This window comes from Ylistrum balloti, unplaced genomic scaffold, assembly GCF_031769215.1.
Source record: "Ylistrum balloti isolate Yb309-2 unplaced genomic scaffold, AGI_CSIRO_Ybal_v1 Utg370744, whole genome shotgun sequence".
Classification (NCBI taxonomy): Eukaryota; Metazoa; Mollusca; class Bivalvia; order Pectinida; family Pectinidae; genus Ylistrum; species Ylistrum balloti.
The window spans coordinates 355,493-381,757 of NW_026782438.1; the positions used below are offsets into that span (position 1 = coordinate 355,493).

A 26,265-nucleotide genomic window follows, 5' to 3' on the forward strand; every position below is an offset into this window, starting at 1 on the left:
TTTTTTAAAGACGGAATTTTAATTCTTTCACATTCTTTACTATAGATTCGGCAGACAGAACTTCAGTTTTATTTTAATTAGTCATCAGAAAACACCTCTTACCAGAGTCAATAACATAAAAAAAAAGGTTCCAAACTTTTTATTCGATTGTCGTGGTGGGCATTTAAGTCGCTCTGAACACACCTGGTATATCCTAGTCAGTTGTGTGTCTTTTGTACAGCCTTTGAGATAGCAGGTGGTAGATACAGCTGGTAGACTACTGTGTCACGTTAGTACATCTACATGTACTTGATATTCTTGTGAAACTATCAGATATATGAAAATTAGGAATCGTATAGAATTACTGAGTAAGAGCACCTCCTCATCTAGATTTTGAGATTTTTTTTCGATCACTTTGGACTTTTCCTCAGTCACGCCATATGTTTCTAAATTTAAGTCCATATCATCACTTCAGGGTTCAAAAAGGACGAAACAGAAGTTTGAATTCAGTAATTGTCACTACTGTATCTAATTCTAAATTTGAAAGGACACTTCAACACTATTGTATGCCAGAAAACTGAAAGCTGTCCGATAGAAATTGCCGAGCCACGTACATTATGTGGTTATTGGGAAATATCATAACGAAAGTGTTGTAGTGTTATCTAATGAAACACATTGTTAACAAATCATGCACATGTATCTCTCAATGTACCGACATTCTAATCAAATCCTATCCTACTGCCATTTCCTCCTATAAAAATTAGTCCTTCCATATATTTGTATTTGCCGATGTTGATTTGTTTATTCCCCAGATTTATATATATCCAGGGCAGTTGCCGAAGACTAGGAATGTACTTCTGTAGCTCATAAGGTAAACGTCTAGCCTGAAACATCGGGACTAGATAACGAAAGGGCACACATCAAAGAATCTGATACAAAGAAAAGCGTAAATTCGTTTGCATTTTCATTTTATTTCTTTTTTATAATACGTTTTGGTCAGAGACATCGACAGTTATTCCGTCACCCGGAGAAGGGTGCTGGCGTGCCCATCCCAACAGTGTGGAACGTTGTCACATGACACAATGTTGATCTGGTCGTGGTTGTGTGCGTCTCTCTGTAGCTGTAATGTGTGACTGTGCTCGTTGTCGTCGGTGGTAATGACGGTGACTTTACGGTTATGTGTGAGTGCCCACCAGTCACGCGAGTCTACGAAAACTTCATGCTGATGAAGACCAGGTGGAGTCTTGTGAGTAAATGTTGTAGTGAAGTGTTGCAGTTTGTCATCTGGGTTCGATGCCTGAATGTTTTTTGTTCCGAATGGAGGAGCTTCGAAGAACTTCAAATTTTTGGGTATGTCCAATACCATTTCTTTCAAAGCATCCAATTCTTTGTACATTGGATTGCCTTCATGGTAGGATGGGGCTACCGGATACCGGGTTCGAAGCTTTCCAACGCCTTCAATTTCGGGAAGAATGATGCGCGTGCCGGACGGTTTGACGAGTCGCACGTGCCCGTGCTTGTCAAGTACACCAACTACATCCTTTGCAGTGTCTGCAGGATCACGGCCAACTTCGTTACTTTTGAAAAAATCGGTAGGTGTAAAGTAGTAGTAAGACATGCTTGTTCCGTTGAACGCCGTTGTGGCATTAGTGCCACCACTTCTTCCATGAAGTGGTGGGATTTTATTATCAGCGTTGAATTCCAAATCGTACGGATTCCACATGTAAAGTGGGGTCATCCAGATAATTTCCAAGGGAAACGCGTAGGAATAACGAACGGTGGAATTACTACACGACACGTCTTGAAGACTGGCGTTGTACTTGCAGGTTGAAATAGTCATCGGAGCTACTCTTGGCTGCGTGGTTTCAGCTACCCAAAGATTTTCGTCGGAGAACCCCTTGTAAGAGATGTGATCTCCCTGTGAATCACCAAGTTTTGAGTCTGTCAGCCGATGGTAATAGGCAGCATTCTGTGGACTCTTACCGTTATTAAGCATCGTTTTCTCATCACCAAAAGTATTGTCTGTCAGGGTATGGTGATAGTTGTCCTTCCCCGGTATTTCGTTCATTATGAAATCAAGAACTTCGACCCCTGTATATTCTAGGTCAAGTTTCTCTGAAGCCAGTTTTGTACTGTTGTACTGGTTGTAGCCGCGAGGATTTATTCGGAATCGCGCAGTTCTCTGACTGTATGCTTTTTCAAACGAAAATCTACGAGCCATCCGAACACCCAGATCGTCGATGAGAGCCAAACTACTGAGCGTCATTAGAGATGAGCGGATCGGGTGGCAGACAATTCTGTAATTCCATTGGGCATAAACCGGGGCTCCGTCTACAACATCGGTGATTGTTGTCGGAAGGAAGCTGTAGTTTTCATTGTTGCTTTTCCCTCCAGTGTAGGATGTGAATCGAACCTTTTCTAAGAGATCGAACCAACTGGATGCATCTAAGAAATGGCGGTCACTGTGAAAAGGTTCACTGATAGTCTTTGTATCCGTGGTCCAGGCGCCTTCCACATAGCACAATACTGGTTTGAAGTAGTTGCGATAGTCGTGACGGATGGAAGCGTTTTGTTCCTTGAAGGCCCTGAAATACTCTCGCATCTCATTGATTTGGTCGGCCACGCTATGTTTTGCCTTCACCGATGGTGGAACATCTGGAAATGGCACGTTTTGGAGAAGATGGAACTTCGTGCTGTTTTCACTTGGCATGCGCAATTTGTAGTCGTTGTGTCTTGTTCTGAACTCTACTCCGTTCATAACGGCACTGAATTCGCCCATACCAATGGTCCTGTCGTAGTTGGTGTGATCATGAATGGACATCATTGAGCCCATGCTGAATGTATCGCCAAAATAAGCCCTGGTTCCTTTGTGGGTGCCTCGGATTTGTTTCACTCCAGAGTTTCCATCAGACCGGATCCTCTCCTCAATGACGAGCTGTTGAAGCATAAGATGCCTGGCGAGTTCATCTATGTCCTTGACAAGCTTGTCTATATCCGCCTGATGAATGGCGTTGACAACACCAAACAGGCCGAGCAACAAGATGGACAGCATACACTGCAAACAGACGGAGGAACATGATCAAATCTAACATTTTACATATTAGAGGATTCTTGTCTTCAGTAGGAGATGAAAAATCTAATTGCAAAACGACGAACAAGAAATTCCATTATCTGTGTCAAATTTAGCTGTCTTTGATGACGGCATGTCAATCAAGATCGAATGTACCTTGACGGAGTTACAAAAAAATATAATTTCTGCTTTGAATGGGAGGGAGAGCTGCAGGCGAACATTTTGCAGATAGAGAAATGTTATTTGGATTGACAATGGTGAAGTTCTGTTGATGTGATGACTTGCACACCAAACGTATGTATTAAGCTATTGAAGTGAAGTCAGCCACTCAATCATAAAACTTCTTTATTAAAAAAAAACAGAATTAAATATAGAAAGTGTTGAACAAAAATAAACATAATATCTTTCAAATCATCAGTTTTGATATAAAAAAACAACCCACTCATTATGGTCATCAGAGTCAAAAGAATAATGAAAATATCTTTCAATTTCCCCCCAAATTACAAATCCCGTCTCCGCCACTCCTGCCGTTGTCGGGTGAGACGATACCCAGCAACGAGAGGAGTCAGGAGACAGAAAACCTGTCAACCAACAACCAACCAACCAACAAATCCCGTCTCCGCCACTCCTGCCGTTGTCGGGTGAGACGATACCCAGCAACGAGAGGAGACAGGAGACAGAAAACCTATCGACCAACAACCAACCAACCAACCAACCAGTCCTGCCTTTTTATATATATATATATATTTCTCCGTCGGCCATATTTGAAGAATACAGAAAGTACTAACTGGTCGCGAAGAGACATTTTGCAAGTGTTGTTTGTTAAAGCTAATCTCCGCTGAGCTATTGACTGATATGACTAAAGCTGTCCCCAGTCAATAAACAGTAAAGGCTACGATATCTATATGAAGAAATAATTTCAATGACGATCATATCATTTTCCTGTGCGGCACAAATCCAAAACTAGAAAAACCCATACTTCATATCTGTTTTTTTCTCTCTCATTCTTGGCCTTTGAAACTAAATAGCCGTTCGCGTGTCAATTAGATTTACTTCCCCCTTTTCTCTTTCTCGTTTCCTTTGTATTATATTCTTCAAACTGAACGTTATCGGTGTCCTCGGCGGCCTTTTGTCATCGTTTGATTGATACCCGATATCCGCTAGAAATTCATTCTAAAGTAATGAAAGGAAACCCAAGTAGTTCCTGTTTATTTTAAGATGTGCTCAATCAACGGAATACACTTTCATAAACTGTTCTTCATATGCGATCTTAATTATTAAAGAATGCATTTTCATATCATTCTGAATGAATTCGTGTTTTTCAAATAGTTTCATTTGAATATTGCACATTCCAACACTCGGCATTGTATTCCAATAAAAATGTTTGTTCAAAAACGAAAACAGACGTGTAAAAGATGTTGCATCTTTAAACATATGCATGTGCTTAGTTTAAAAAAATAATGTTATACTTTCAAATACGTATATGTATTTGACTAAAATATATGTTTGTCTTGATTTAACTCTGTCTTGGACTATTGAAAATACCCACTAACCAGTACTGCTACGTAGATATAATGACATACCTTGCTCGTCATCGTGTTGACGTTCGCTTGGTCGGTGACTTCTTCACAATGATGATTCCAGAGCTTCCCCGCCAATATATATATAGATATCAATGGCAGATGTTTCGGCAATCTTTAAACTCGTCCCATGGAAACAGACATTGATAACTTGTCCTTGTTATCGGGTTCTTTGATAGTACTAGAACGCACCAGGTGAAATCGTTCTGGTCAATTGTGTTAAATAAATGCCATGTCCTACAAATATACTTTAAAATCTAAATGAATTAATTTGTAAGTTTGTTTATGTATGTTTCCCAATTTTAAAATGAAACCTTGTTACCGAATTTTTTTTTACATTTGTGAATCATTGATTTCGTGTATTGATTATTCTGTCGTACGGATCGATAGATCAGCACGTGACCATGATGACTGCACTGCTTGTGTCACTACCTCTTGTTCTTTAAAACCTAACTATATACGTAAAATGTGGATTTATAACAGTAGATTATGAACAATTCAATTACCTTGCCTAAACTTACAAATGTGTCGACCTCTTCAGTAATTGTGATTCTGTGAACACACTTATAGCACGTGACCGCTAAACTGATGTTTTCTTAATTTTTTGCTAATTAGTGTATTCTCACTATATAAGTATCTATAAGACCCAATGAAAATCGTGGATGACCTCTGAACTTTAAAAGATGATGGCTAGGTTACGAGAAATCGCGAGGATAAAAAAGACTCCCCAGATACTAATAAATTTAAACTGCAGCAAAATAAAGTCAATAACATGAAAACGTATGCACGTGTCATCCTTTATAAAAATGTCCCTGATATTATTTAATGGTTTTCTTCCTCTTAAACGAAATCGGATCGGAACTTTGTAAAACGTTTGTTTCAATCTACTGGTTCAATAAAAAAACAATAACAAAAAAACAACAACAACAGCAACAACAACCTCTCCTCTCATCAAAAAAACAAAACAAAAAACCAAACAAACAAAAAACTATGGTATATAAATTAATCAATATATAGATAAATAAAAAAAGATAACGCCAAAAAGAGCATTCTATCTAAGGGTCTCTGGATAGACAGCAAGGAACTTTTCGGAATGTTGTTTCTTTCAAATATTTTTGTTGTATTTCGAACGCTTACAATAGGTACTAGCGTTTATATGAAGTACAAAATATATCCTACCCCCTACACACGCAAAAATAACGAAAGCCTCAAGTCCTACCTCCGACAATTCTGCCTAATGATGTACATTATACACTTCTGTTACTGACGAGACGAAGACTGATGTCTCCACTTCCGTTAGTGGACATGGGATATTATGTCAAAGTGTAGCATGATGACTTTATTACATGTTTTACATTCCTTTTACAAATTAACAAACTTCATGCAATGACTGAATAATAATTATTAGCTAGTCGCATATCACCAAATAAAAAATAAATAGTTTGAATATCAGATTTCAAATTTGCACAAATGATTAACTCATTTGAATATATTTTGTCAATTTTGGGCATGGTGATGATTAAAAGTACCGTTCTGACGCCCATCATCTCCCCGCTTATGTACTTCTAATACGGATTTCCTGACGTTGAATTTTAATGCAGCTTTGCATTTCACACTCAAAAACTACCACACTAATAGAGCAGGGCATGTTGTTATGTTAAAATACTGCTGGACCGTAAAGTCTGTAAGTTAAACTGTAATTGTAAATAGTGTGCGTGTTGTTACTTGAAGTTGGACTTACTTTAGTCTGAGCAACAAACTTAATCAAACGGAAAACTTTAAAATGAAATGTTGATGAGACCTCTAGGAAAGTAACGCCATTGTCTTGCTTTCGCAACTTTTCGTCTCAGGCGAGATAAAAATTAAATGAAATACGTCTTTAAAAATTAGCTTGAAATGTTATTAAAAGCTCATTTGCATAAATTGGGATAACCTTCTCGTAAGGGTTTCAAAACAGCTCCAAATCAGTCAAGCAGCCCAACATTGAAAGTTCTTCAATTCTCATATGTACATCCCATATCAGAAATGTTAATTACACAAAGAGAATTTCATGGAATTGATATTAAACTATTACTATTATTAATTCAATATTCTGTGTTATAAATGCCACAAAAGCCGTAATATTCGACATTGTAGGGACAGATTTTTCCGGAGCACTGTTTATCCCGTGAGATGGTTTTTATTTTATTTTACATGTACTGTACATTTAGTTGTCCTGCAATATAGTTCACTTCTCATATGTTGATCAACTAGCCTTGATTTTCAACTCCCCTAAAGTTGATTTTTGAAACATTTTTTCTGCAATAAAACATATACCAATTATTACGGAAACCACGAAATAACTATTTTTCATTTAGTTTGCGACCAAGCAATCCAAAGAAATGGAATGCTTTCTAATTCAATGTTACAACAAAGACATTTTGACATATTTGTCTTGTAGACATTTCACACCAATTAAAACACATTTTGAGATCATTTAAAAATATCCAAAGAAATTAAGGAAAGTAATATATATTCGTCAAAGCCCTGTGTATATTAGAGTGAATAAATTAGATGCGATAAGATGCCATCAGATTTTTAATCCATTCAGGGAGATGTTGTTCGAAGGCAAACGTTTAATTGTTTTCCTTACAAAATGCTAAAATTTAAAGAATTATTCCGTTTTAGTAAGCAAGTAATATGTTTTTATTTTGTTTAATCTTTTAGAAACTATTCAAAAATTGTTTGGAAAAATTGTGGTATCACAAAATAATCTGTTTACGTATCTTTGGTGAAATATATCTTCAGCGACGGAGAGTTCAACAATACACCTGGCCAGCTGACTGTTGATAAAGAGCAGGACTGTCTTGTTCTAAGGTCAAGTTTGATAGTCAAGCATCGACGGAAAAAAGACGTTCCACGAAAATTGGTGTATGACTTAACATCAAGGACAAATAAGGTCACTCCACAGAACTTCAATTGAAACGAAGTACGTGTAAGTTACGTCATTTAATTTTTAGTTAGTTTCGTTCGTCCACTGGATCGTAACAGGAGATCGCAATGGCTCTGTCGGTTGGAGCGTTGGCTTAAAAGTGTGTGGTTCGAGCTCCCTTACCGGGGCGATTTGTGTTTCAAAGGAAGTTTAGAAACGGACCAGTCTGGGTGTGCATCGACAAGACAAATTTAGCCTTATTGCTCTAAATGGCGGCTTCCGGTATATCGCTCAGTGAGGCGCATACTGATGACAGTGATGTGTAGTAGTGTAAAGTAAACTATTTTCTATCTTATATGAGACCTGTGAAAATATTCAAGAATCAGATACTGGCTAAGTGAAACTAGATTCAACAGGTAGACAGGAATGTCCCCGTCAGAAAACCTTTTAATAGGTGTATTCATGATTTTGAAATGAAATTGAAGCTTGCTTGCAGGGTTTATGAGAAAGAATATAGGCGAAATAATGAGATATGTCTGCTTTTATTGAATGAACTGCTAGAAAAACTAATTGTAAAGAATAAGAAATAAAATTTGAGATACAACAACAAAATATGCAGCACAATAACTAGAAAGAACAGCACTACAACCAGCATAGATCAAAATGAACACACAATGATGCTAGAAGATTCCATGACAGAAGCCACACAATGGCACAAGCTCGTTTAGGCATAATATGTAGGAGTGATGGCATACTTTGTAAGTCTGTACAAAGTTTGAAGTAACCTCTGCCTGGCGTCTCCAGTACCAAATTAATTATAAAGTAACCACTGCCTGCCGTCTCCAGTACCTAATTAACTACAAAGTTACCACTGCCTGCAGTCTCCAGTACCTAATTAACTATAAAGTTACCACTGCCTGCGGTCTCCAGTACCTAATTAACTACAAAGTTACCACTGCCTGCCGTCTCCAGTACCTACATAACTACAAAGTAACCACTGCCTGCCGTCTCCAATACCTACATAACTATAAAGTAACCACTGCCTGCAGTCTCCAGTACCTACATAACTATAAAGTCCAGTACCTACATAACTATAAGTAACCACTGCCTGCAGTCTCCAGTACCTACAGAACTATAAAGTAACCACTGCCTGCCGTCTCCAGTACTTACATAACTATAAAGTAACCACTGCCTGCCGTCTCCAGTACCTACATAACTATAAAGTAACCACTGCCTGCCGTCTCCAGTACCTACATAACTATAAAGTAACCACTGCCTGCCGTCTCCAGTACCTACATAACTATAAAGTAACCACTGCCTGCCGTCTCCAGTACCTACATAACTATAAAGTAGCCACTGCCTGCCGTCTCCAGTACCTACATAACTATAAAGTAGCCACTGCCTGCCGTCTCCAGTACCTACATAACTATAAAGTAGCTACTGCCTGCCTGCTTAAATTGTGACTTATACCTGCAGACATCAAGAAGTTCTTCAAAACAGTAACAAACCTGAAAGATCAAAATCCCAAGAAGCCACTGAAAGTAACAATTATTTATGGGATCCACTGACGGACAAACAGACTGAGCATAGGCAAAAGAGGTGATGAGCTAAAAATAAGACACGTTTCTGTTTAGATTTTTCAGATGTTTATTCTGTACAATTATTTTTATGGTGAACTGGACAGAAGGAATCTGAAACCTGGCAAGCCTAATGATATCATCAATTTTACTAACAACAAAATTCTTCCTTCATGATCATTTAAAATATTGAGGAACCTCAAGCTTATGTGAAAACATTTTTCTCTTCTATTTTTATTCAAACACTGAAGTTTTTGGCCCCAGTTTTGTGCTAATGTTAATGTCAGTGAGTATATGCTATCTTTTTATATAGGTAAAATGTCTTCATATTTAATCTGCTTTCATTGTAAAATATATGTTTGGATGCGGCTCATATTTTGTGATTTTCAAAAAAATATACGTTTGCGCTGGTATTTGATTTCATATATATACTTTCATTGCATTGACATATATATTTGTGGATTTAGAGTATCCACAAATCCTATGAAAATCAATCCCCCACGAAAATTAATGATTTTTCAGTATATCAAGTTTTCTGGTCATTACAAGACATTTGTTTTGTGTCTGTATGGGAATTAAATACCATTTATCAGCATGTTCTTCTGTCTGTTTATATGTAACATCATGTCAAGCTTCTTCATGATTATTTACATTACAAAGTAATGCATTATTATCTACATTACAAAGTAATGCATTATTATCTACATTACAAAGTAATGCATTTTAGATTTTGTATTACAGGTTGAAGGAGTTACACTTGATACATTTTGACAAACACTTAAAATTTTGACATGAATTATCTAGCAAAAAAATTGTTTTATGTGGATTGAATTGAAATTCTTCATCAAAATATATGATTTCCACTCTCTGGCACTCATATATGATAAAAAATATTAATATCTCCAATGCATAGCACAGACAAGGGAGAAAACCAATCACCCGTCAATTCTATTTCGTGTTCAATTCTCACATAATTTTAAAGACTCTATCAAGTCATTAGATCATTTGTAGACATTACTTTTGTCAAAAGTGAATATTTTCAATTTAATTAAGACCTATTAATTTGTTGATAAGAAATTGGTGTAGCTTTTGTTGTCAACAATATATAAAAATCGTGTTTTAGCGATGTTGGTGGTGAATTTCAAGAACATCTACACAACAACGTTCAAATTCTCATACAATATCTGAAATTAATTTTTCAGTTATTGCTTTATTTCTGATTTTACAAACTCTGAAACAGTACTTCATGCAATTTGGACAAGAAAAATTTCCTTCTAAGCACATGGAGAAATCAATTTCTTGTCATTTACTGATTAAAATTTAGATGAGAAGATTTCCTGATGATCCTCCATGTCAAGTTTTTTCCAGTGTTGATGTATTCCAATATATATAAATGCTTCTGTCCTGTCAGTCTTCTTTTTTTTCTTGTATTGTTATATCACAATGTGAAACATGTTAACTGTCACAGTATATTTTCCTCTTTAATTGGACACATTGGATAGCCACTCTGTTTCAATGTTTTTTCTTCTTGTGTTCTACATCGTGTCCAGCTTCTCCTGTTTTTCTTTTCTGTAAGATGTTCTGTATCTTCTGCCATTGCCTGTCTAGCTCGGCCTTCTCATCCTTGGGTCCGGCTCGTCTCGTTTTTCGACCATCTGCCATTTTGACTCCATATTGGAAAGCTGCCCTAGAAACAAAAAAAAGACAATGGAAATTGAACTCCTCTATAATATTTTAAATCTTTAAGGCTTTTATGATATGATAAAACAGTCCCACCTTAATAGCTTATTACTCATATATATTGCCTAAATCATTGTTTAATCCAGATTTTTATTGAGCAAATCAGACCTGTGTATCATGACATCTTGTCTAATTTCACTTGTCTTTTGTGATCCAGAGGTAGTCAGATAAACAAAGGCTTCATATCAACTCTAGTTTTTCCAGTAAATAACTCTGAGTATTGTCAAGCTATGTATAAAATAATGAGAACTTAGTACCTTATCAAAACAGCGTAAGAAATAGGACATTCTTGCTAAAATCAGCTGTTTAAAGTTTAAGACTTCACTGTCACTTGTGTGTAATTCATGACTGTTGTCGTACTCATTGTGTCACCTGTGTGTAATTCATGACTGTTGTCGTACTCATTGTGTCACCTGTGTGTAATTCATGACTGTTCTCGTGCTCCTTGTGTTACTTGTGTCTAATTCATGACTGTTTTCGTGTTCATTGTGTCACTTGTGTGTAATTCATGACTGTTCTCGAACTCCTTGTGTCACCTGTGTGTAATTCATGACTGTTCTCGTGCTCCTTGTGTCACCTGTGTGTAATTCATGACTGTTCTCATGCTCCTTGTGTCACCTGTGTCTAATTCATGACTGTTTTCGTGTTCATTGTGTCACTTGTGTGTAATTCATGACTGTTCTTGTGTTCATTGTGTCACCTGTGTGTAATTCATGACTGTTCTCATACTCATTGTGTCACCTGTGTGTAATTCATGACTGTTGTCGTACTCATTGTGTCACCTGTGTGTAATTCATGACTATTCTTGTGTTCATTGTGTCACTTGTGTGTCATTCATGACTATTCTTGTGTTCATTGTGTCACCTGTGTGTAATTCATGACTGTTCTTATGCTCCTTGTGTCACTTGTGTATAATTTTTTTGTTGCTTTCACAATTTGTGCATATTCCTGTTTTAATTTTACAATAAACTGTCCTTATTTGATATATTTAATCATTTCTAATAGTTTAATTTTATGTTTCTTGTCATCAATGCCTCAGAAATTCAAAGTAAAGTCTGAGTCAGCCACTTTGTTGCTAGTTAAAACAACCCTGCATATAATCCAGCTGATTTCTGAGTACATAATATTTTAATGAATGAATACGCTTGAAAGACATGAAGATAAACATCATTATTCTATGTTTGATACTTATTTTCTGTTTGATAAACATGTCATTAGTGAATTCCTACACACAACCATGTCTAACTGAAGTGTTTCACGACATCTTTAGACATCACAAAAGAAAGAAAACATTTTTAACCATGATGTATAAAGATGTCATGAAGGATACATGAATACCTTTTTTTTGTGACATGATCATATGAGTAAGCAATGAGTTAATATTTCTTCCAACATTAATAAACACTGGCTATATATCACTATACACAGTGTAAACCTACTTGGGAAGGGCTTCCTTATTAGCCATGTAATCACTATACTCTTCCTGAGTGTCAAAGTCCCATCGACCAATGGGTCCTTTTTTGTTTCCCTGGTCCATCTTACTATAGTCTACTTCATCGTCCGAGTCACCAAAAGCATCTGCAGCTTCTTCCATACTATATCATATAAAAGCATTACTTATGATATATAAGTGAAAATGGCTGCGCTTTTTTCTATGAGATTTTGCACTGTCTATTTTCAATAGCATGCATTCAATGATTTGAAAGCTGAAAATTGAAAAGAAACATTGAAAAAACTGTAGAAAAGGTCCATATGTCCTGCATTTGTCACTTTATCTGTTAAATCTATGACCCATATATAATATCTTTTATTACATTACAGAAGAAAAAATAGCATTTTACACTCATATAGTCGCTATGATACCATGAGAGCAATCACCAACTGAATTTCAACATTTGACTATTGTTTGTCTGATTTGGAATACAGGTAATTGTTTGAATTATGAACCATCCAAATACTTTCAATGCATAAAACAAAAATATCAGTGAAACTGATGAATGAAAACAACTTTAAAGGACACAAAAATTTAACAAAGGCACTAACTCTGTAATTAAGTGGTTGCAAGCCCTGAATTTGGCACATTACACATCCTCTTTCTATGACCAATGTATAACCTAGGTTTCATTATCCTACCTTAAATGAAAGCAACTTTATGCTACAGACATAAATTTTAACAAAGGGCACTAATTCTGTAATTACACGGTTTCTGGCTTTTACTTTAGTAAAATGCGCGTTCCTTTTATATGATTAATGTACACATCATGTTTCAATATCCTAGATTCAATGCAGGCTAAGTTATCATCCAGATTAAAAATTTCAACAAAGGGCAATAACTCTGTAATAATGTGATAGTGGGTCCTTCCACTGGTACACTGCAATGTAATGTAAGCAATTAAAAGTTGTGCTCTGGATACTTAATTTTATCAAAAGGGCAATAATTCTGTAAATAACTGGTGTCAGGCCCTAAATTTGGTACACTGATCATCATCTTACTACGATCAATGTATACACCAAGTTTCATTATCATAATTTAAATACAAGCAAAGTCATGCTCTGGAAACAAAATTAAAAATTTTAGGGGACTTCAAATTTTTCAACAGGTGCCATCAGGGATTAATCTTACATAAATTTTTAACATCGGAAAAGGGTAGTATTCCCCAAGTGGTTTCCCTCTTCCAGATATATACAAATTCCCCATTAAGAAAATATCCTGAAAACATGAGTACAACATAATACAGCCCCCCACCACCCCCGCCCCCCCCTTCCCTTGAAGAAAAAAATGATAGAGATAATTGGTTTAATCTTAATTAATGCAATCATGGAAAAGAATTATTAATCTCGCCTCAACATTGTCATATTTATTTATGTAATCTTCATGTATGTCATACATTTAAAACCTATCCCTTTATTGAATTATTACCAAAAGAGCTGTCCAAAATTTCTCCATTTCTCAAATTAGGCCAAAAACTCCTTCTCTTTTACAAAGGGCAGTATTCCCTGAATTTCAGATTTATCAATGACTATGGGTTCTGCCCTTCCTAACCACCAAACGTGGTTCCAAATTGTAATAAGTTGTGGGTTATTTTTTCAAATTTTCCACACCAAAAATTTAATCACATTTGGTTACCAATACAAGTATATTTTAAAAGTTTATATATGCAAAGACCATGTATCTTTTTAGAAACATACCCAGGGTAACACTCTGCATAACTGTCGACACCAACTTTGGCCTTTAATTTCTTCATCCATGACTCGGCCTTCTTTGCCTCCGCACTAAAAATAAATCATGGAAGTTAAGATTGAAAATAATTTTCACTTTAAAAGAATTTCAATTTTCAATACATATAAGGTATAAATATCTTTTAGTTATTAGTATTCCTAATTCTTTATAACATGAATCTGTATTTAACCTGTAAAAACTAGAATCACAACAAATTTTGCAAAATTTCATCTTTTCAGAACCAATAAGAAATTCTACGGCATATCTATTGTATAATAAATATTTGTGATGTCTTGATCCACACTTTGGTGTGACCAAGCATTTTCATCAATACCTCTTTTAATTTATCTTCTATTTTCTTATATTATGACTTATTTGTCATCAATTAAAGACAGGGTTAAGGCAAGGTTTCTCTGACACGCAAATTATACAGAACTTACGATGCTTTCTCCTCTTCAATCTCAGCATAACTCTGCATTAGAAAATATTAAGTAAATTATATATTAAGGTGCCACAATAAAGCTACTCTCTTTAATCTGTTGCTCTATTGGCCTATTTTTTTTTCAAATATAAAATATAAACTTTCAGTTTCTCCTCACATCAGCATAGTATTTTTATCATACAAAATAAGGGTTTTTCATGTGTGTGTATTAACATGAACAAAACCTTTTGATTGCTATCTAGTTGATAGCTAATATCTGTTGGAAAATTATTTCTGAATTTATGTCGACAATTTCACTGAACACCATACTCAATGTATCAGCGGTATAAAGTATTAAAAGAACATATTTCTGAAGAAAAAACATTGTTTTCACTGTATCACTATATAACACATGTCCCCCTGGACCTCTGGCTTTCAAGTATTGAACCAAATGAGCTAAAGAGAAGTTATCTCTAACCAAGTGGTGTATTGCAGCCAGCAGTTATCAAGCTTGAATGCTCCTTCCCTCCAGGAAAGAACTTGTCCTAGAGTTTACTTGGGTGTAAAAACGACAATTACAGAGTGAATTGGTTGACATTTCTTGGGTTCCTACATGCACCTCAATTAATCTGCTAGGTACAGAATCCATGACCTCTGATTTAACCAGTCTTTTGGTCAGAGTTGAAGAGAAGTTCTCTTCAGAAAAAGGGTATATTGCAGCTAGTATTTACTGAATAACTTTCCAATCTATCTCACCTTGAAACTGGCGTTGATGCTTTTGACCATCTCTGAGGCTGTCTGTTGGGGAATGACTTTTTCCTCATCCTGTGACAAAAACCAAAAGTCTACATTAATTACAACGAGAAAACTTTGATAATCTTGTTACTTTCCTGAGACAAAAACAACATATGATGTTTGAACAAGCTCGGTTAGGATTGGACATTAAGAGAACAGAGGAAATCTCACGGTGGAAACTGAAGAAATACAATATATAATATAATTGTACAAGTATCACAGACTATCAAAGAACTTTTGATGAAAAAATCCCCCCAAAAAAAGAAATAAAGACTTTAAGAAAGCAGATCCTCTGAAACAAGGAAGAATCATATCCTTTATTCAACATTACCTCTTCAGATGGTTTCTCAAAGTAGGATTTCTTTTTCCTTTCCTCTCTCTCTCCTCTGTGTGAATCACGTTCACGATGTGACTCCCTCTCTCGGTCTCGTCCTCTATCGCGTTCTCTGTCCCTATCGCCCCTGTCTCCTCGATCCCGTCGGTCTCTGTCGCGATCTCTACCCTGGTCACGATCACGGTTACGCTCCCTGTCTCTGTCTCGATCCCGATCACGATATTCACGTTCTCTTCGGCTTTCTCGTTCATCCTCCCGTCCACGATCTCGTCTGTCTTTCCGGTCCTTGGACTTTGACACACTTGGCACATAGTCACCAGCATCGGCATAAATACTGTTGATAAAACAACAAACTATTCAAGTAACAAATCGAACATTTTCTGCAGGTTGGTAATTTGGTGTATTGACCAGATTCATCATCTGTTGTACGAGGTAAATCTATCAAAAAGGTACCATGTGTAAATATTTCCTTTGTGTATTTTCATCGGAGGTGCTTTAGAGAGGTTTCATGTGTATATACAATAATTCAACAAGGTAAATTGCCTTGAAATTGCAAAACTAAATCTTTTTTGTTCAAGGAGCTTTCTTCAATGTGCGCCATATTTGTTTCATCTCAGAGAACATAGTCAAAACTTAAGGTATTGTTGATCATTTTTGATGAAGATTTCATTTTAGTGAAACAAATGAACGGCATGTTGATTGTATCGACGTTTTAGTTAAACACTAGTTGTTAATGTGCAGTTTTGAATATACACCAAATACCACATTGTAAAATGGCAGTAATAGATAAATCTTGGTTCTATACACTGCTAACAGATAGCCTTTCAGTGAACTTACTAAATACTGACCAATAAGAAAAGAGCATGAAATGCCAGGACAACAGCAATATTCAGACCTTTTTGTCATTGCACTTACTTATCATCAGCTCCAGGCAGTTTCTCCTTTGGTTTTTCTTCATCTTTCAACTTCCCTAGAACAAAGTCAGCAGTAATTTTGAAATTCATCCCACTTCCCTGGTGACTTTAAAATGTGCATGTCATATATAAACTGATATTTCCAACAGAATGTATGTACAACTCATACAATATTATTTAACATTAACAGACAAAATTTACTCTTAACATGCAATGCCTAAAAGAAATATAATACCTGATTCGTCTGCCGATAATTCTAGAATTCCTAAATTCTGCTAACAAAGCTATATGGCAGTATTATCTGTCTAAGCAGTTATAGATGAATTCCCACTTGAAAGCTTTTTTTTTATTTATATAACAAACATCAATTCCTCAATAAGTGTAAGACTGGATTATTTATTTATTTATTATATCTGTATCTAATTTGATATATGTCATCAATTTACACATTATGTATAGACAAGCAATTTAATAATTTAGAAACAAAATAATTCAATTTTGAATCTTTGAATGTATATTGTTTTGAGTTTGAGTTTCATGCATAAATATAGGTCTCAAAGGTCAAGTTATAGCCCAACAGAAAGCAACAATAAAACCAGTTGTTCTGTCCATTTTTAACAAGCCTGGGCCAACTGGTGAAACCAATAAATGAAAACAGCCCATGAGATACAGAAGATGGTAAAGACAGAAATAAATATTTTAAGACAGTCTGGCTTGTTATGGAAACTGACCTTTCTCCTTCTTTTTGAGTTTTTTGCTCTCCCTGCGTCCCTGTCTGAGGTAGGACAGAATCTGTGTAAGCTTGTTGATGACAATGTCATTTGTGGTCAAGGTCGTTGTGGCCTGTTGTGGACAGACAACACAAATATGATATTGTATTGGAGTTCAACACATAAAAAAGAAATATTGAAAGAGCTGACAAAACACTTCTGTGCATCAACAGAAATTAATCCTCCCACAATAGGATGGTAATCCATGGCAACACAAACAGAGCTTACAAAGGAGCATGCATCTCACAGCTGATCAGTAACAGCAAAAATATTTAATGCAACATACAGCTATACATATTATTTTCTCTTAGATTTATGATAAGGTGTTGGATCATCACACACAGAGATTTTGTCCTTTACAGCCAAATAACAGTATTCATGTATATAGTGTGTTGTGTTTTTTTGTCATGATGAATTCACTTTATAACAGAGGTAGAAAAATGGCAGAATTTTCAGTACAGATTACCTTGCCTTAAAGATCACCTGTATACAATAAATATATCTGTTTTTATAGTAATTACATCTTTAAATAAAAGCCTCCTACCTAAAAAGGTCATTTTTGTTGTCTCCCTTCAGTGACCATTTTAGACTGCTTTAAATGTATATATAACGGAATAGCACTTCACTTTTTCACCATTATCACTGAACCTTCAAATTCACTGATGGCATACATACCGTAAATATTCGCGTATAGTGCGCACTCGCGTATAGTGTGCAGGTACTTTTTGGAGATCAGATTTAAAAAAAAAAAATTTACAGAAAAAGTAATTGACTGGTCACTGCGACGAAACATTTGATGTGGTCTGATCCATTGATAATTAGGAAACCACAATGAACGTGACCCTAACACCTGTGATTACCTTAAGTAAACAAATTTACCCAGGTGACCTAACAAGCATGAAAGGCTTGGCTGATTGTATAATTAACGGTTAATGACAATTAACACGTTGAGTATGAGGAGACTGATGACACCCGGCTTGGGCTGAACGCGTACTATTGGTCAGAAAACGATGTTGTTTTAACTGTCTGAACATTTTCAATCCTATCTTGTCCCCATAAAAGCAGGTGGTTTGTTCAGTATAGGCATGATCTTTCATGGTATCTGTACCCACCGCGGTATCCGAAGGTATTTAATGATAGATTGTTTACACCGACTTTGACATGGGGAAACTGCGAATGCAATTTGACTACGCCGAGAGACTGGAGTTTCGTGCCGCCGGTCGCCACTTCGACATTCCAGGGTGAAATATCAAGGCACGGAAGAAAGAAAAGACCGTCTAAAGTCCCAACCACTGACCAGAAGGGCTGACATAGGTGTGACAGCGAAACACCCAGAGATGTATGCGAGCGCCGATATCCCGGCATCGCTGCCAGTACAACAGAACTGCGCGTGCGGGCCATGCAGATCAAGAGAGATCATGGGGTCACCAACTTTGGGCATCGGTGGGATGGGCTGTCCGATTTATGAACAGAACGACAATCGCCTAAAAACTTCCGGATTCATTGAATTCCACGGATACATCATCAAAATGAGGCAGAAATTCAGACACTACTATAGCCCAGACCAATAGTAAGACCGACGGGAAACGAAAAAAAAATTAGATTCACCGTAATGCTAGCGTGAATGGCGGATGATTAAAACATTCGAAATTTATTTTATTTTTTTGTTGTTTTTATCTCCAAACTATCATATAAGACCGACGACTTTTACATATAACTATATGAAGGGAGGTAATCCAATATGGCGGATGCAGAACTCGGGAATGATAACCCCAGGAATGGCATGTACCTGCGTATAGTGCGCACCCCCTTTTTGACACGACAGTTTCAGCTTAAAATAGTGCGCACTATACGCGATTATTTACGGTATGTTTATGTGTCTTTTCTTTCAATATCACATTATACATTTTCCCAACCAAATTTATCAGAAGTTGATATCAGAAAACAGTAACTGAAAAGATTTCAGTATGAAACAAATAGAAGAATATTTGTCATAGCTCTACCTCCAGGCTAGGACAGTCAGCTTTGCTTCTGATGGTTGTTGTGGGAACATCCAAATCTGCATACTCATCCTCCAGATCCACAACATAAGCCATGCGCCGTGGCAAAAACAATTCATTCCTCTCTGGTAGTTTGTTCTTAAACAATATTCTGTAGACATTTCTTCCTGTAGAATGTAAAGTACATTACATTACCTGATTAAACATGAAGGATGACATTTGTGACAGAACATGCATCAGTTTTTGTTAGCCTGGTTTCATTCTAGTATAATGAATTTAAAAATTATTTAATCAAAGCCTTGTATTTTTCCCTCCTTTTTAGAAATAAAACATTCAAAATGTTAACTTTTAATCTCATAACTCTACCACTCAACCTAATACCCCTAAGAAGTTTGTCAGCATCAGTGATATGTATCTCTACCACTTAACATGCTGTGAAATAAAAAATAACATTTTGCTGTTGAAAGAATACCACAGATTTACTCATGTTTGTCTGAAATTGTACAATCCAGGCAGTTTTGGTACATACCCATCTTTGTCTTGAATTGTATTAAGGTTTCTGGATCCTCTTTTTCCTCTCTGTAAGGGTCAATACAATAGGTTACTATCGTATATTTTGATATTTCAAATTGAATACATAGATAATAATGGATCCTTTATACCAATTTGTGTATGTTTCAACTGTGACGATGACCAATATGATCAGGTTGAAAGCTTGCATTGATAGGGAAAATATGAATAAAATCAACTAAGATGTTCTGAATGCATGATGATTTGGAAAGGACCATGGGGGTTGGGGACTGTATAATTTACAATTTTGGTTGATCTTAGGCCAGGGAAGGTTTTTGCAAAATTTCATCTGAATTGGATCAGGGATTTTTGAGCAGAAGTCGAAAGTATTAAATTGTTTACGGATGCACGACGCCGGATCAATGGTATTAGAAAAGGTCACCATGAGACTTTGTCTCAGGTGACCTAAAAATCAATACATTTAGTATCATGTTTCCATAGTGCTGGGAAAAATACAAAAAACATCCCAAAAAAATGAATTGCTTTTTCAACTCATTGTCTTTACATTTGCCTTTCAGGTTTTGAGAGTTTCTGCCTAAAATGTCAGAAATTAAACATTTGTGGCACACAAAAGATTGACTGCAAAATTTATAACATAGATGAATTTATTCACAAATATTCTTGAACATTTAAACAAAAGTGCTTCAGAAAAAGAATAAGAAAAACTCTTGCAAGACAATACACAATTTCAAAAGAAATTGTTAAAGGGTGACTTGATTTCTATAATTATTGCGGACAAGGCTTACTTTTTGGGTGCTGGGGGTACCATGGCAGCTGGTACAGAGCCTGTAGTTTGGCCTGGGACTTGCGCTTGGGCCTGAGCAGGGGGTTGGTTTTGGGCTGGGGCTGAAGCTTGTGAACTGGGAGGCTGGGACACAATCATCTCCATTACTTCCTCATCCTCTCGCTCCTTGCTGTGAATCTCTGCCCTCACCTACAAACAAAGTGTTTACCAAGTAAGTGTATATGTGTATCCTTCAAGAAGTCCATGGTATCAACGTCTGGCTCTTAGCAGGTGGACTTATGGTAACAATAGTATGATACAGCAACTGTTGGCTTTTCTATTGAAACTGCAATATCAGTTGAATAAGCTTATTACCAGATATGGGCCGACTGATAAACAAATACAGAAACTGAAGGTTTTAATCAGGACTCAAATAACATATAGAACTTGTATTTCTCTAATTGAGGAAAATAACTAAATTTCTGATAACTGAATGCATTTCAAGGAAAATATTGATATCTCAGTCAAAGGTATGTGTTAGCTGAACTGCTGTAAGCAATTCTTGTATTGTTTTTCACTGAAATGAGAAGAATGACTTGGAATATGTCGACAATGAATGCATGTTTTCTTACACTTCACAATGAAGCCAATGAAGGACCAACAACAGGATATTTTCTTCCAACAAAAGTGAGAGTCATTGCTAAACTGACATTTTAACTAATAACATTCATAAAATAACACCTTTTCCAGCAGGGCAAAATCCAAGCCTTTCACCAAATGGGTATGTTCCATGTCACCTCCTAGATATTTAGACTCCTGGATCAACTGTTTCCTTCTTTCAGCATAGTTCTCTCCACTGGAATGACAAAGAGACATTCATCATCCATGATATCCTGCTATAATCAGCTTAATATAATCTAATTTCTGTCTTTTAAGTACAATTGTAGAACACAAGACAAATCTAATGGATCTTTTCTTTAGTATTTATAGTTATGAACTTCTTATCACAATGCTTTTAAATTCAGTTACTTTCACTACACACTTTATGGCAAATAATAGTAAGACCATGAAGTATAGTGGTATATGAACCAATGTAGAGTGAAATGCTCTCAATCGACTACAACAAACAGAGAGACATGAAAAGTATGGATTACATGCCAGTATGGAGTAGACATCAAATCAAAAACAAAATTAAAATATTCCCAAAGTGAAAATTAAATGCCATACGCTTTTGCATCTGGTGCCACTGCTCGGTAATCTGCTGTGGTACTGATAATTTCTGTCTCTGCGTAGTCCCGATTAAGACCATCACGTCTCTCTCTTGCCTAAAAAACAACAACATATCACATTTTACCTCTCCAAACAATCTTAAATGCAGCAATCTGGTTTTGTCAACTGACAGATTCAGTCTTATGGCCTAGTTATAATGCCTTTCTCTGCCTTTCTAATTATTTGGTTTGAACTAGTCTTCAGCAACACCGACCATCCTGCCTATGGACTTTGGGTATAGTTCTCAGGTGGGCCCTATAGTCAAGCTTATATCACAAGCCAAAAACACAGTAAATTTAGATTCCCTACAAATAAACATTACAATAAAATAAAACGTGATATTTCAGCAACTAAAACTGATCTTTTCAAAAATGATACTGCTGTCCATTCAGAAAACAATTTGACAAAAACAAAGAGGACAACAAAACAACATTGACAAATGGCATTAATAGTGTAGTTGAAATTTTCTGTACTGACACATGAACACTTTAAATTATCAAACTATCAACAATCTGTTCTTTTATTCATTCTGTTTATTTATCATTGGAAACTGATGTATCAATTACAAGTTTGATGTTTATCATATCAATTGGCAGTTTAAAATCATACCCTATCTCTGTATTTTTCCTCCAGTTCCTTCTGACGTTCTTCTTCCAATCGCTTGAGCTTTGCATAGTAACTGAAAGCCATCAAGTGTTAAAACAAGATAACCAAACATCCATTATTAAGGGAATTTACTTTCATGAAATAAACTTCATTTTTTTACATCATTTCCACTCTTAAAGATAAAAGCAAATTAGAAAATATTTTCTGATCTCTACAACATTTAATCACATACATAATCACACCAGTGTATTTGAATATTAAAGAGGATTATCTTTAAACGATAAATTGAAGACAACATTTCATTATCCCAACACAAACACTTGACACCCCAAGATGATCGTAACATCTACCAGCACACTATGTTAACATGCTGTCATTTCTAAATCTTTACCTTTTCTTCTTCCGTCTTTTTGTAGCTGGATCATCATCATCTTCTTCTGGTCTAGCTGGTATTGGACTGGAGTCAAAAAAGGTCCATCACAATAAATAAAACACACAAATTGTACATTTTATTTTTAATATGAACACATTCTCAAACCTGTAGTAATATTTAGAGTTGTAAAGATCACTACAAATATCATGAAATGTTGTAAAAGAGGAAATTATTTTTATTTTTGAACTCTAGTACTTCAGATTATACATAAAAACTGTCACAACAATCACATTAAAGTACTTTTAACAAGGATTACCAACCAGAGTCACAAAGTCCAATTCCATTACATCTATTCAAAACATTCTGACTTCAGTTTGCATTTTGTCATTATTCTTGAGTACATTGATTTCAGATGTTTTTGTTACAGTTACTAGAAAACAGGGACAGCTATAAAACGTCTATAAGGTATGAATGTCTCCATTATGATTCTGATCTGGTCTAGGATCGAAGTTCAAAATACTGTGGAGTAAATGTAAACAAAATCTGTTGAAAGGTTCTCAAAAAATATAAAATTGATTCAGATTGGGACACAGACATGAGTAACACTATATGGCCCCACTCCACCCCCAATGATTATAAAAATAAATTGAATTCAATGGCAGTATTTAAAAAAATAATAAATTCAAAACCACACAAGCAAGGAATGTTGTCATAACCCATGGACTATTGTCATTTCCCATCAACAATACGAAGTTCTCCTATTTCTGGATCACAAATAAAGTATAAAAGGAAAGACAATGGTTCTGGCAGACTTACATTTTAGGTAATCTTGCGCTAGTGCTGCTACTGCTACTGCTGCTGCTGTGTTGCACTGACCCCGTAGGAGCTCTAGGGGTCATGAGCATTTTCCTAAAATCGTCATTTGTAAGAGGATGGCTGGAAAGGTAAACAAACTTGCATGTCAACATGAGACAAATCCTTTTGTTTACAGAAACAAATGAAAAAATATAAAGAAAACTGAATGGGACTGTTGAATTGAACCTAAGTTTAAGATCATAGAGACATGTACACAACACAATGTACAACACATATAGAAAACTCTGTTAAATGACCAGGGAAAAAAATCCAGGCAACAAGAACATAGAACTACTTTTATAAACTTCAGAAGGAAAAGACAAGCAAAATTTAATTAGATAAGAGTAAATCTAATGCAAATGTTACAAACTGAGATAAAGCAACACATTTCACTAACTGGTTAACAATTACTGAAAATATGATGCTTTGTAACCCATAAGGAATGATGGGAGGTTTTTTTCAAAACAAATCACATCAGTGTCTTGTCACAGGAACTGTCCTTCTGCTGTGTATGATATCATCAGATGACTACTTTTAAAACTGTCATACCCTTCATCATCCTCATCGTCTATTCTGAAGTCTGTTGGCGGAAGAGGGTTGGAAAACACTTCTGAATCCCCTATAACAGAACAAAAATATTGCAAATTCAAAAAAGTTTACAAATTGCAGGACAGTGAATAAAATAAGTATTTATCATTATTTCATTAAAGTGTCTACATTGATTTAATAGTACTTTAAATATATACTAGAGATAGATTTCAATAAGAATTTGATATGTATCTTTTTGCTTTTCATTAATCAATTTGATTTAAATTAAGGATTTCAAGAACACTGTGTATCAGAATTGAAATTGGTAGTTGGTTTTAAAGAAACCAGCTAAATATCAACTTAACCTAGAATCATTCTATGCATTTCCTAAAAGGTAAGGTGGCTCAGAGTTGATAATTAACTGGCAACTTTTGCCGGCATCAATAAAGCTTATATTGAGAATACTTGTAACTACTCGTCATAAAAAAACAAGTCAGAATTCTTCCTTATCGTGATTATATATAAAAATGTGAAAATTCAGCACCTTCTTGTTAATCTTAGTCACTTATCTAAAATGTAAATATTAATAATACTTTTTATTATGTAAAAAACATAATTCTATTTGTTCTGTTGCATAGCATCCTTTACCAGGATTTTTTTATGATTCTGTTTTTATTTTAATAAGAACAAGACTGGGGCATGGGCTGGTAAAAAAAACCCAATTAAATTAATTAGAATGTAGTCAACAACAGGCCCAAATTTCTTAATGTAAACGATCACAAATCAGATTTTGGGATCCGACACGTGACTACAGAGTACGGCTTCTGTCTGTGGAATAACAGTAAGTAATATCATGCAAATTTAGTGAAGTATATTAAAATGATAGTAAAGAAGCGACAAGCATCTAGAAATCGATCCTATATCGAATGGATAATGTGACGCGTGCAGTCGAAAACAAACAGCAGAGTATGCCTGTCTTTCTCAAAATATATGACAAAGAGATTGTTTGGCGTGATACAGTGTAGTTATCTTTACAGATACGTGTCAGTGTAGTGCTGTGCAATGTATGCTAGATATATTACGTTCAGGCATCTTGCAATCTTCTTTATACAAGGCCGAGAGTCTCCAATGATGAAGTCCTACGGCTTACTATTTCCGGAAGTAGAAACTGGTATATTGAATGCGCATGTACTCGTATACTAAACAAGGAATCAAATTATAGTTTCCAATTTTCCGGATGTTACACGGGTCACTTTCGCGCAAGTCGCAGAAACAGAATGCCTAAAAAATAATAATGTAGAATCTATTTGATATAGGCCAGACAAAAATATATGTGTTTCCTGCAACATAATTAAGATAAATTAAGGTAGCTTAAAAAAACCCAAAATAGATAATAGAATTTATATCTATATGCTTTACATCGGAGAGAGATGTCGACTTTACTCATTGTTAATTGTTTGAAAGATTTCTTAAAGTGTTGTGGTCAGACGCCAAATATTAGGGTAGGTAGAACAACCGGAAACAGTTTTCTTATAATTAATTTTTTAATATTAGGGTTGGCCTTGTCACACGAGTACCCCATTAGATGCAGCATGAAGAAAACCCCTAATACAATATCAGAGAGACAGAGTTTGGTTGTCACAATAAAAAAAAGATAAAACTGTCTTGTTACACGGTGTGAAATATAACATAGGCCTATGTCAAAATACACTGAGATACGTGGATATATTGATCGATAAGGAATTGTGTATATAAAAACCATATTGATTGTTTTCTTATGTCGCCACAACATGTAGAAAATAAACATGAATGTAAGTACGTATGCTTACGCAGAACTATAATTTGACCAGTAGAACTTGCCCTTGTCCTGTGTCTCATATTTAAAACCCAATAATAACATTTGTTAGAGTGCCGCTAGATTGAAATTGTGCCAAAATCTTGCCTGTGTAAAAACTGTGACCCAATTACTGGGGAAAAATTACCCCGAAATGCATAGACTAGGATCATTATGGGAACTCATGCGAACCAC

General features: G+C 35.6%; 2 protein-coding genes across 2 annotated transcripts; both read right to left on the minus strand.

Annotated features, from left to right (window-relative positions):
- Positions 1-991: 991 nt before the first annotated feature.
- LOC132558008 (uncharacterized) lies at positions 992-4,644 on the minus strand. Its single transcript, XM_060222529.1, has 2 exons — positions 4,633-4,644; positions 992-3,034 (listed from the first exon to the last, which is right to left on the minus strand). The coding sequence occupies exons 1-2, from the start codon at positions 4,642-4,644 to the stop codon at positions 992-994; spliced, it is 2,055 nt and encodes a 684-aa protein (XP_060078512.1).
- A 5,637-nt stretch (positions 4,645-10,281) lies between these two features.
- On the minus strand, positions 10,282-25,375 carry LOC132558019 (protein Red-like). Its single transcript, XM_060222538.1, has 18 exons — positions 25,319-25,375; positions 24,258-24,327; positions 23,670-23,789; positions 22,872-22,937; positions 22,484-22,553; positions 21,833-21,930; positions 21,347-21,461; positions 20,628-20,815; positions 19,841-19,890; positions 19,315-19,478; positions 17,273-17,384; positions 16,543-16,597; positions 15,625-15,961; positions 15,255-15,323; positions 14,518-14,549; positions 14,047-14,130; positions 12,297-12,452; positions 10,282-10,804 (listed from the first exon to the last, which is right to left on the minus strand). Exons 1-18 carry the CDS (start codon positions 25,326-25,328, stop codon positions 10,630-10,632), a joined length of 1,971 nt encoding a protein of 656 aa, XP_060078521.1. The 5' UTR covers positions 25,329-25,375; the 3' UTR covers positions 10,282-10,629.
- Positions 25,376-26,265: the final 890 nt, after the last annotated feature.